This window comes from Dama dama, chromosome 23, assembly GCF_033118175.1.
Source record: "Dama dama isolate Ldn47 chromosome 23, ASM3311817v1, whole genome shotgun sequence".
Lineage (NCBI taxonomy): Eukaryota > Metazoa > Chordata > Mammalia > Artiodactyla > Cervidae > Dama > Dama dama.
The window spans coordinates 13,401,795-13,414,805 of record NC_083703.1 but is presented as its reverse complement, the minus strand read 5'-3'; the positions used below and the strand labels follow the sequence as shown (position 1 = coordinate 13,414,805).

Here is a 13,011-nt window from a genome sequence, read left to right as displayed (position 1 = left end):
TCTCCTGGGCTGAATCCGTCACCCGCATGCTCCCGTCACAGACGGGCAGATGAAGGGTGATGGTACAATTTTGTTTCGCTTAGGTGGGAAAAAAAAGAGGTTGATCTCAAAAGTATTTGCTTAGTTTGGGCACTGCCCACTCATTTCTACACAATCACTAACTTCTCAAAAGATACAGTTTTCAGTGTAAACTTTGCTAAAACCACACTCTGTCCTCATGAGTTCTCTCCTGGGTGGCCTTGAGAAGTCCATGCAAGGTTTTCGAGTCCACCTCATTTTTATTCTGTGTCTCTGCCTCCTGGTCACACAGATCCTTCTGGGTCAGAAGTACAACCACTCTGTGGACTGGTGGTCCTTCGGTGTCCTCCTCTACGAGATGCTCGTAGGCCAGTCGCCTTTCCACGGGCAGGACGAAGAGGAGCTTTTCCACTCCATCCGCATGGACAATCCCTTTTACCCGCGATGGCTCGAGAAGGAGGCAAAGGACCTTTTAGTGAAGGTAAGGAGTGAAGTCAAGGAGACTTTTGTTAAGATTAGTACTAGGTTTTCTGATCATAAGATGTTATGGAAAGACTGGAACAATCTTTCTGACAAACCCAATACGTAGTAAACAGTAATTGTTCTGAGCCAGCCTTAAAGGGGATGCCTGCCGTCTGTTTTAACTGAGGCACCAATAGGATGCACATGCGCTATCAAAATGAGCGTAACATAGACCCTCACATGCATAATTTACAAAAGAAATCTCCAGCAACAATCCCTATACAGTCATTCTGTCCACCTGAAACCATAAAATTCCTAGAAGAAAACAGACTTCATCGACATCAGTCTTAGTGATATTTTGGGGGATCTGGCTCTATAAGCAAGGGAAACAAAAGCAAAAAAAATAATATGCGATGACATCAAACTAAAAAACTTCTGCACAGCAAACAAAATCATCAAAATGAAAACTTTGAATGGGAGACGATACTTGCAAATCATATGTCTAATAAGGGGTCAATATCCAAAATACATAAAGAAATCATACAACTCAACAACAAACAACTCACTTTTTAAATGGGCAAAGGAGGATCTGAATAAACAGTTTTCTCAAAGACATACAGGTAGCTAATGTGTACACAAAAAGATGCTTAACATCAGTCACCAGGGAAACGCAAGTCAAAACTGCAGTGAGCTGTCATCTCGTCCCTGTCCGAATGGCTGTTATCGAGAAGACAAGAGACAAGTGCGGATGAGGATGTGGAGAAAAGGGAACCTCATGCACTGATGTTGGGAATGTGAATCGATAGATACACTATGGAAAACAGTATGGAGATTCATCAGAAAGTTAGGAGTAGAACTGCCATGCACTCACATGGTCTTCCATTTTTGGTTATTCATTCGAACAACATGGAAACACTAATTGGGAAATATATTCACCGCCCTGTGTTCACTGCAGCATTGTTTATAGCAGCCAAGATAGGGAAACAACGTAAATGTTTGTCCATGGATGAACAGGTGAAGATGTCATGTGTGTGAGATGTGTATAGTGGAATATTACTCAGCCGTGAAGATGAAATATTGCCATTTACGGCACCGTGGATGGATCTGGGGGTTTTCTGGTTAGTGAAATACGTCAGACAGAGAAAGACAAGTACCATGTGCTTTCACTCATGTGAAATCTAAGAAAACACACAAAACAAGCACAATGAAATAAAAACAAACTCATGGATACAAAGAACAGATCCATGATTACCAGTGGAGAAGAGGGCTGGGAATTGGGCAAAAATGGATGAAGGGGAGTCACCTCTATGACGATGGGTGGTAATTAGACCTCAGTGGTGATCGCTCTGTACTGTGTACAGGTGTCGAATTATAATGCTGATCCTGAAACATAATTAAAAATCTTCCCCTTACCCTGGATGAAGATGTGGGTAAGATGTGTGTCTTTCTGCTCAGTCTTAGATGAAAGAAAAAGTTCTTGTCACTCCTAAGTCAGAAAACACTGTCTCTGCTGAGAAATTGAAGCTGTTCTGGCTAAGAAATAAGTCATTACATCAGTCTTAACTTGAAAGCAAAGCCTTCCAGCGCCCTTTCCTCTGAGCAAGTTCACGGCTGGCAGCTGCTCGCTCCTGGAGAAGAGAGTGTGGTCATAGAGCACCAACTGTGTGTGCGTTCCCTTCCTCTCCAGCTCTTGAGTTTCTGCTTCAGACTGAACACAGAGGACAGAGATTATGAAGAGAAAGAACTGCTCTTGTATGACTGGGGGCTTCCTGCTCTTTGAATCTGGTGGGTTTTGAAGCTAAGACTTTGGAAGTTCCCTGGCGGACCAGTAGTTAGGAGTCGGTGCATTCACACTGCAGAGAGCCCAGGTTCAATCCCTGGTGAGGGAACTAAGATCCCACAAGCCACATGACATGCCCCACCCCCCACCCCCCAAAAAAAAGATAAAGCCAAGGCTTTGTATGGGATTCTACCAGCTGTCTTGGAAATGCCTGTAACTGGAGACAGTTTGCACTGAAGCCCTCGAGATTCAGGCTGTTGAATTCATCCCTCAGCCCAACTTCTGTATGAAACCTTAACCCAGCAACACTCCATCTGGGTGAGACTCCTGCTGAGCAGAGTCCACGGGCTGTCCAAATGGACGCAGACCAGCCCTCCTGCCACATTCCTGACCCCTGTCCACAGGAGACACTGATGTGTTTTTCACCTGGAACCTGTGATACTGCAGGCTCTTATCTTAGCAGCGAGCTCCAGAATTTACTATCAAAGCAGGAGTCAGACTCAAGACCAGACTTAAGACTTGGCAGGCTTCCCTGGTGGCTCAGTGGTAAAGAATCTGCCTGCCAATGCAGGAGACACAGGTTCCATTCCTGGTCTGGAGGAGCCCACATACCATGGAGCAGCTAAGTTCATGCAGCACAACTGCTGAGCACATGAGCCCACGGCCGCAACGAGAGAAGCCACCGCACCATAGCTAGAGAGTGCCCCCACTCACTGCAGCCAGAGAGGAACCTGCACAATGAAGACCCAGCACTGCCAAAAACAAACAAAAATAAGAAAGAAAATTACTTAAGGGAAAAAAAAAGGAAGCAGCACCCAGTGGTACAGACTCCAAGAATCACTGACCATGAACCAGGAGCACCCAGGGCCGTCAGTCCATTGCAGAGACACACGGTGTACTGGAAAGCCATCATTAAAGATTGAAATTTTAAGTTTACCTCTTTTGAAGATGCAAAATACCATTACAGTGTGGTTGTAGTAAGTTAAAAAAAAAAAGAAACTCATGCTCCTGCAACATGCTAATTACATATCATGATAAGCACCTAGATTTACTGTTCCAGCGACCGTGTGGATCAAAAAGACCCACAAGTGTTAACCAAGAGCCAGCAGATCTAAAAAGAACTGCAAATACATGTGTTATGAACAAAACAAGGTTTTGATTTCTGACAACTTATATCAGCTAGCTAAAAAAAAAAAGTCACTTAGAGAAATAATTTTTAGCTCTGCCCTTCTTATAATGAAAAGGGGACGAGAATGGGATCTTTCAACATCAGATGCTATCAGTGGTTTTAAATCCAAACCTAGAAGATTATCCGGCCTATCTTTTTTTTCACCAGTCTCCTTTTTTCTCATGAAGAACTGCTCAGAATTAAATTTAAACGGCGTAATACACTTCTGCCTCTCATCCGACTGTCAGCTTGTCTATGATGTTTCATACGTAGAGGCGGCTGCAGAGTTCTCCCTGAGGAATCAAGGTCTTGAATCTGAAGTGCTGACAGAGACCCCAGAGGAGCCCCAGCCCAAGGTTGACAGTATTTAAAAATCTGAACCAGCACACCCTCAGCTTGCACTTTCTGATGGATCCAAACAGACAGTAAACTTAGAAAACTCCCCAAATGACCAATTAAGTTCACTTTTAATGACTGCACAACACATCTATAAAATGAAATTTTAAATTTCAAAATTAACCAATTAAAAAAAAAAGATGACAACAGTAGAAATAAGTTACCAGGGTTGGAATGTAAACAGTTTTGCTTTTCCATAATGGCAGCTTCAGGCACTGTGACAGTTGTTACATTTATTTTACACCCTGGCTCTTGGAAGGACTTAATTGAGGTATGTTAGTTGGTTCCAGCTGCTGTAACAAAACACCATAGACTGGGCGAATTAAACAATAGAAATTTACTCACTTACATTTCTGAAGGCTTGGGAGTCCATGGTCTGGGCCTGGCAGGGTGGGTTTCTGGTGAGAACCTTCCTGCTGGCAGGCACTGTGTTCTGTCGTGACAACTCTGACACCTCCTTTTATAAGGACTCGCCTATCAGATCAGCTCCACCCTCATAACCTCATTAACCTTAAGCATCTCCTTACACCCAGGTCACTCACACTAGGGGCTAGGGATTCAATACACGGATTTTGAAGGGACACAGTTCAATCCATAGCATGAAGGCTGCACTCCAAAGGCCTGGACTGTCGGAACTCACTAGAAAAACAAAGCGAGGAAAAAGCTTGGGGGGTCTGAAGCTGACATTGCAGCTACCTTTTCCCTAAAGCTGAACACCTGTGCCTCCAAACCCAGCTCCTCCCAGCTCAGCAGTGGAGACGTCCCGGCAAGGACGCGGTGAGGGTGTAACTAGACCAGGTGGAGATGATGGAAGTAAGTCCACAGAAAGACACTGGGGGCGGGTGGTTTCCAAGGAGAGGAAGATTGAGGAGGAGGAAAGGATTGCTTCCTGTTGGAGGAGAAAAGATGCGGTGAAAAGTGCAAGATGGAAACTTATTTTGCCAGCTCAGCTCCCAGAACCTGGGAGGACTATCTAGAACAAGGGCATGGGCCTTTCACTTAGTAACTTAAAGCTTCCATCTTTTACTTTCTCAGCAATTAAAAGGACAGAACTATTGATTCACCAAACAACTGGGATCACAATGACATTAAAGTGAAAAAAAGAAAAAGTCAATCTCTATAGGTCACGTAGTATATGAGCCCACATCTGTAACATTCTTGAAAGGACAGCATTGTGAGTTGTAAATCAGATTCGTGGTTCCCCGGGGGTTAGGGATCATGGAGGCAGGGGAGTGACTATCAAGGGGAACCCCGCGGGAGATCTTTGTAGTGATACAACAGTTCTGTATCCTGTTTGTCTTCATGGCTACCCAGACCTCCGCATGTGATACAGTGACACAGGATAAGACACACACATTGTACATTGTCAGCCTCCTGTACGGTGGTCATACTATGATGGAAGCGTTAGGGGAAAGCAGGGAAAAGGTCACAGACCTGTCTGCACTCTCTTTTCAACTTCCTGTGAGTCTACATGTATGATCTGAATGTTTGCGTGCTCCCAGAACCTCATATGTTTAAGTCCTTGAACTCACAAAGTGATGTTATTGGAAGTGAGGCCTCTGAGGGGCAATTAGGTTTAGATGGGGTCATGAGGGTGGGGTGCTCAAGGTGGGATTAGTGTCCTTACAGAAAGAGGGAGAGAAAAGAGATCTCTCCCTCCAAATAGGTGTGCCAAGAAAAGGCCATCTGAGCCCGTAGCAAAAAGACAGCCGCCTCCAGGCCAGGACGAGAGGTCTTACCAGAAACTGACCATGGCAGCACTTTGATCCTGGACTTCCCACCCTCAGAACCACGAGAAATAAACGTCTGCTATTTAAGCCTCCCAGTCTGGGGCATTTTGTTACAGCAGACTGAGACACTATAATTATTTCAAAATAAAAAGTTTAAAAACAAAACTAAATCTAAAGCTAAATTCTAGCAGATACCCTCCTCCCCCTAAAAAAAAGTCATCTGCAGAGTTTCAGTGGCAGGGAAAAGATTTGTTGTGAATGTAGAAAGTGAGTTATTTGGTGAATAGAGCAGAAACAAAGACAATTAAGGATAAAGAAGGGGAAGAAAAAGAACCAGTTGTTGAAAGAGGTTTTAAATCCACGTGGAGGAATCTGGGCTTATTCTTTCTCATGTGAGTAAGTAAAATGTCCATGTGCTTGCTCCGCAGGAAGATCTCCCAGGTTCTAGGAGCTGGGCTGATAAAAATTAGTTTCCATTTTGTGATGTGCTGATTATAAGACTGGCTCTAGTTTCATCTCTGTGTCTCTTTTGCTCTGTAATTTTAATCCAACAACTCTCACATCCTTGAGCTCCCTTTTCTGTAAAAATCAAAGGTATACTATCATTTCGAGAGAAACTCCCTCTAGGGAGTTATCCCTAATGTTGTGAGACCCAGAAGTAATGGGTCCTCTGAAAACGCTGGACAGAGTATTCACTGGCATCTGTGGTGGTGTCTGCGCCGGGCTCCGTCCTCTTTAGTCCTGCAAGGGCATGGATGCGTGTAGTGCACTGAACAAATGCACATCAGGAGAGGCTGCGCCCCAGCAAGAATTACTGCTGGAAGGGGGAACCACTGACACAACGAAAAGACAGACTACTGAGTGAGAGGAAATGTTTGCAGATGGTATGATCCATGAGGGGTTAATAGCCAGCATATGTAAACAACTCCCACAATTCAACATCAAAAGAAAACCAACCCAATTTAAAAATGGGCAGAAGACCTTCTTCAGAGAAGAAATGAGGATGGTCACAAGGCACATGAAATGATGCTCAACATCACTAAACATCAAGGAAACGCAAATCAAAACCACAATGAGATATCACCTCACACCTGTCAGAATGTCTATTGCAAAAAGACAACAAATGAAAAACGCTGGCGAGAAAGTAGAGAAGAGGAAACCCTCCTCCAATGTTGGTGGGAATGTAAATTGGTGCAGCCATTACAGAAAACAGCATGGAGGTTCCTCAAAAAACTGAAAATATTTATAATAGCAAAGACATGGAAGCAGCAACCTAAGACTCACAATGACAAATGAATAAAGAAAATGTTTTATATATGTGTGTATATATATATATATATGTATGTATGTATGTGTGCACATACATGTATATACATACACACACACATACACACCCAATATAATACTGTTTAGCCATTCGGAAGAATGAAATTTTGCCATTTGCAACAACATGAATGGACTTAGAAGGCATTATGCTAAGTGAAAATAAGTCAGACCTTGTCGCAAAGAGTTGGACAGGTCTGAGCAACTTTCACTTTCACAGAAAGGTAAATACTATATCACTTTTATGTGGAATCTTAAAAGTACAGCAAACTAGTGAATATAGCAGAAAAGCAGCAGACCCACAGATGCAGAGAACTGGTGGTTACCAGTGGGGAGGAGGGCGGAGTAACATGGGGTGGGGGAGAGGAGGCACAAACTCTTAGGTACAAGATGGGCTAGAAGGATGTATTACACAACATGGGGAATACAGCCAATGTTTTGTAATAACTAAATGAAAAGTAAACTTTAAAGATCGTGTGAAATGTCTTTTTCAAGGTTTACAGAACTACAGCTGGGACATGGCTGTCCAGTTGACGGTGGTCAGAGACACGCCCCTTTCTTCCTCATTTATTCATCCAGGATGTCCTGTCCATTTGTTTGGAAAATGATGAAAAACTAATGATCCCAGACAGAAATACCTCTCCCTTTAGTAGGAAGAGCCCTCTGAGGAGGGACTGAGCTTGGAGGGGAGATTCCAGAGGCAGATGCTAAGACTGGGGTGGGGGTTGGGGGGAGGGGCCATCTGCTGCGTCTCCGCACTGCTTTCTTGCCCAGACAGTCGAATACGTTTAAACAAACTCCAGCTGCATCCTGGCCATTTATGTAAGAGATGTGCTTTTTCCTACAAATGTAAACCACACTTGTGACAGCTTTTATGGATGAAATCAAGTCTGTCTTTATAAACATTTATCGGTTTGGTGGAGCCTCCCCTGTGCCAGAGACGATGACTGCCCACAAGGTCAACGGACATCTTCAGGACCAGGGTGGGGGATGATCAGCTACAGGGCAGAGAAGATGATAATTTACTCATCTGTGCAAAGCTAGAAAGGATTTTGAGTCCTGAAGCTGGAGATCATATTACCTTCTCATTATTCCTTCTATCCTCTAAAAATTTTTTTTTACATTTCACAGGTACATCTGCTAGGCTCAGAAAACTTTCTCATGATATTCTTGGAACAAATGCCCCATGTTACTGAGGGAGATGAACAGAAAATTAGCATGTGCACACTTGACCTCAGGCAGCTGTTATACTTCTAACCTGTTTCCCTGAAGCATTTAATTATAACAACATGAGGCTAAGCTTTTCCTTAGAGCACACCTGTGACCCTTTAAGAAAGCAGCTTCATAGGAAATCAAACTCTGTTGATGGCAGTCAACCAGACAACAAACACGCTGGTCACTTACCTTCTGCTGGTGTGTTTTGCAGACCAGGAATTAGTGCACACCAGCGTGTGTGTGTGTGTGTGTGTGTGTGTGTGTGTGTGGTTGTTGTTGTTGTAACCCACAAAACAGTCCTATAGGGAGGATTCACTCACCTTACTGATGAGGAATCTGACTCAGAGCCTCTGTAACTTGCTGGCGGCCTCATGAATAACACAGGGCCAAGCTGATTTCAATTGAGGTCTAGATAATTAAAAAAATAGCATTTCTAGAGCAAAGCTCAGACTCTGGTATATTCAGTAGACCTGTTGCCACTAGTTTGACTTGAGTCGATAGTTTAAAACAGTTGTAGAAAAAGAAGGCTCTGAAATCAGGCGGCAAGAGCCAAACCCCTCTCCTAGTGGAGCCCAGCCATGTGGTCTGGGCTCCCTGCATCTGAGGAGCCTGGTTCATCCCGTGAGAAGTAACCGCTCCCCTTCTGCTCCCTTTCAGCTCTTCGTAAGAGAACCTGAGAAGCGGCTGGGGGTGAGGGGAGACATCCGTCAGCACCCCTTGTTTCGGGAAATCAATTGGGAAGAGCTGGAAAGGAAGGAGATCGACCCACCATTCAGGCCTAAAGTGGTAAGGGGCCCCCGGGACCCTGAGGTCCTGCCAGCACCATACTCACATCACACCCAGGCTGCCTGGACCCTGACTCCTCACCCACCCTCTGGGGTGCCGTTCTTGGAAGAAAGTCTTCTTTAGCCATAATCAGGCTATGGGGCTGGGGAGGGGGATGTTACTTATTTGCTGTGTCAGCAAATGCAGCTGCATGAAGAATGGATCACGGAGTGTGCAGGCCTTAGACCGAATGTGTGTATGGACAGGTGACCCTCAGATGCGATGTGGAGCTGTGCACGATGCACTCAGGCTTTCAGGGTCCAGTCTGTGTGACCCAAACCTGAGCGTAAGCCCTGCCTCCTCTAACAGGGGTTTTGGAGTCATGTGTTCTGTGATATTTATGAAATTTTCCCTGACATGTGTCATCTGGTCATGTAACTGCAGACCCTAATGGTAATTGGTAGATGTTTTTTCAGGTAAGAAGTAAGCTGGTGCTTAGAAAAGGACAGGTCTCTAAATTCCCACTGGCAGGAGTCACCAACCTCCCTGAGCAAGGGCAGAACTTCCTGGGTAACTGTAAAATGAGGCAAAGTTGAGATGAAAAATGTTCTGGAGGTAGACGGTAGTCATGGTGACTGAACACATGAATGCACCTGAGCTGCACACTTAAAGAGGTTTAGGATGGTCACTTTCAGGTTATGCACATTTTACCACAATTTTTACATTTCTTTTATCATGGTAAAAGTCACATAGTATAAAACGTACTATTTTAACCACATTTCACTGTTCAGTGGTGCTAAGGACAGTCACAATCATCCACCCGCCTGAGTTTTGCACCTTCCTAAACTGAAACTCTGTCCCCGTTAAACACGAACTCCCCAGTGGTACATATATACAATGGAATATTACTCAGCCGTAAAAAGGAGTGAAATTGTGCCATTTGCAGAGACATGGATGGAACTAGAGACTGTCATACAGAGTAAAGCCAGAAAAACAAACATCATATGTTAATGCAAATATGTGGAATCTACAACAATGTACAGATGAACCTATTTGCAAGCAGAAACACAGACCCATGTATTTGTAGAGAGCAATCATAGATTCCAAGGGGGTGGGGAGAGTGGGGTAGACTGGGAGATTGGGATAGACATATACATCACAATTTTTTTTAAGAGTAAAGCAAAATGGTGGATTTGCCAGCTCTGCCCCCATTCCTGGTGATTCTGAGAATAAGATGGCAATGACCTGGGTGGACACGAACCATCTTTGCATGGAGGTGGCACAGGCTTGTGGATTTCAAAGCCGTGCATTCACTCTAGAAAATGTCTTCTGTTGTTACTTGTGGTGGTGGATGGCCAGTCGGGGCAGTGTGTCCCCAGGCCAGGAAGAGTTAGTTATTCTCAACATTTTCCTAAGCTCTGGGGATGTTCCGAGGGTCCTACAGGGCTGGCCCATAGCAGTCTTCTTATTTGTAACAGCACCATTTCTAATACAGGGGTTAATAATTTAGAGATAGTAATTTCTGCCTTGTTCCAGCTCATCAGGGCAATGTCATGTGTCTCGACTTCCATGATAGACTATGATGGACTTGATATTTTCTGCACAAAAAAATCAGACCTTTGATCTGCTCTTTCCTTGTGGGACGATTCCAGATTCCTCCCATAGGAAGGCATTTCCCTGACCTGCAGTCTAAGCAACTGTTTGTAGGCAAAGGCCAAAGAACCGTTGGCCTCAGCAGCTCTGGGGGCCCCTTAAGGGTGGGAAGGGCTGACTCTTAGTCATGCTTATATAAGGGTGACATTGCATAATGGTTGCTCTTAATCTTAGAAAGTGGAAATGCACACCATACCGAACAGTATTTGTGAATGGGTCTGTTTTTGGTCGTGGGCACCAATAGATCGGGTGGCGAGAAGGGAGGTCACCCTAATCTGTCTTGTCTATGGAAGAGAGCCCAAGATATTTAATAATAAAATTAGCATGGGATTCTTTTCCCATTCAGGCCATCAAAGAGTAGAGTTCCCTGTGCTATACAGTAGGTCCTTATGAGGAATCTAAAAAAAGAGTAGTTTTATGTATTTATATATATATATATATATATATATATATATATATATAACTGATTCACTTTGCTGTATACTTGAAACTAACACATTGTAAATCAGTTATTCAGCAATAAAATTTTTTAATAAAAAATTAAATGACTAAAAAAAATAAGATGACTGTGGGTAAGGGGAATAAACAGTAGTGAAGGATGTTGACAGAACAGTAATGTATAATCTGCAAAACTCCTCCCCCTCCTCCGCTCCCACCCCCAACCCCTACCTCCCACCACTCCTCCACCCAGGGTCCCCTGTAGACTAAAAGATCAGAGGTCAGATGGGGCTGACTGATTTCCCAAAGGTTGCCAATCCTGCTTCACGTAAACTTATTTGAATGTATAAGTCATAGAATCCCTGTATATGAACTTATTATACTGTTGATAACGCTGATGATCCAGGATCTGAGAGACAGTCAATAAAACTCCCAATGATAACCTATAAGTGTTACTTTAGATTATTCGCAGATGCCAGTTTTTTCACATGCAGATTATTGCCTTGATGGCGAAAACAGAGATAATGAATTCAGTGGCTGATCTTCTCTTTTTCTCACCACCACTTAAACCCTGATCCAGAAATCGCCATACGACTGCAGCAATTTTGACAAGGAATTCCTGAATGAGAAGCCCCGGCTGTCATTCGCAGACAGGGCGCTGATCAACAGCATGGACCAGAACATGTTCCGGAACTTTTCCTTCATGAACCCAGGGATGGAGAAGCTGATATCCTGACCTCGCCTCTCCAGAGGATTTGCCCTCTTCCCTCTGTGAACTGGATCAAGGGGACACTCCTTGGGTTCCTTTTCAACGTGGAAAAGAAAAGAAACACTCAACCATAGAGGCTGAGCCCCTTGGAGCACCTCAGCGGCTTTGCGTCTGTAGCAGAAACTAGCTCTTTCTTCACTGATGACCATGGCCAGTCTTGAAGTTAGCTCCTTACTGTAGCTATTTACTTGAAGTTGGTTCTCCATGCTGTGAAAGATCTGAAAACTGAGCTCTGCTCTGAGTTATGACTCTTCACCTGGGCGCCATCTACTGGTCCATGATCTGTGTGTTGACTCAAGGAGCATAGTCCGAACCTCTCAAGACCGAAGACAGCACGTTGCCTGGTGTAGCACTGGATTCCATTCAGCCACAGACAAGTCACAACTAACCCATTTCATTCTGTTCATACCTGTGCAAGTGTAAGGGGGAAGGGGTGGGGGAAGCCCTGAATAGGTTCTTACAGGAACTCTTCATAATAAACATAGCTTATAACTTGAGATTTACAAGTCCATTCATTCTGATTAGTGAGGAAATTCATGGGAGAAAGGAAGGTGGGGAGTGTTGGTGTCATTGATATGGAAGGTTGACTCAACCCCTACTCTTGTTTGTCTTGTCAACGTAGAAATTAGAATCCAATAAAGATTTAGTCATAGAATTGTTTTCCTCCTGCCAATAAAACTTTTCCACCCATCCATTCTCAGTTGATTTCAGTATCAGTGGCACTTTCTCATTATCATCCTTACATTAGAGCAGGAGAAAAAAAATGAAATGTGTAATTCTTCTAAAGAAAAGAAATCCCATTCCTTTCTGATACCGTTACTGATGTTTTGATGACTCATAAGTCTCGTGAGAGAGACATCTTTCAGGATAAACAAACACCCATGCATGCTATTCACAGTGATCTTATTTAATAAGAATTATAGCTGTACATGTTTAAAGTATCTGTGCTGTTTGTATATTTTGATAAAATGTTGTGACTTCATGACAAAGAAATGGATACATAAAAATTGAATAAAAGAAAGAAAGATGCCTCTTCATAGTTTAATTCCCTACTCATCCCCTCTACCCCCAACTTGGTTCTGTTTGGGTTATCATCAAAATATAGCTATCACTGAGGTGATGTTTTAAATTTTGAGAATCATTCAAAATCCCCAACCAGGAGAGAGGCTCAGGTAACCCTGAAGTTCTTGGTAACGTATTTCTCTTTCTCTTTCCTACTAGATTTCTTTTTCCACTCACTTTCCAGCATACTTTATTCTGAATTCCCTACACAGTCTTCCAAGGACCCGTGGGG

At 43.6% G+C, this 13,011-nt stretch overlaps 1 protein-coding gene across 3 annotated transcripts in view; it reads left to right on the top strand.

Annotated features, from left to right (window-relative positions):
* The window catches only part of PRKCQ (protein kinase C theta), a 139,245-nt gene extending 126,834 nt beyond the window's left edge, over positions 1 to 12,411 (top strand). For all 3 annotated transcript variants that reach the window (XM_061126029.1, XM_061126027.1, XM_061126028.1), the window contains exons 16-18: positions 311 to 499; positions 8,750 to 8,878; positions 11,529 to 12,411. In XM_061126029.1, the coding sequence (XP_060982012.1) occupies positions 311 to 499; positions 8,750 to 8,878; positions 11,529 to 11,684 (474 nt within the window). In that variant the 3' untranslated portion in view covers positions 11,685 to 12,411. The remainder of the gene's footprint in view (positions 1 to 310; positions 500 to 8,749; positions 8,879 to 11,528) is intronic.
* The last annotated feature ends 600 nt before the right edge of the window (positions 12,412 to 13,011 follow it).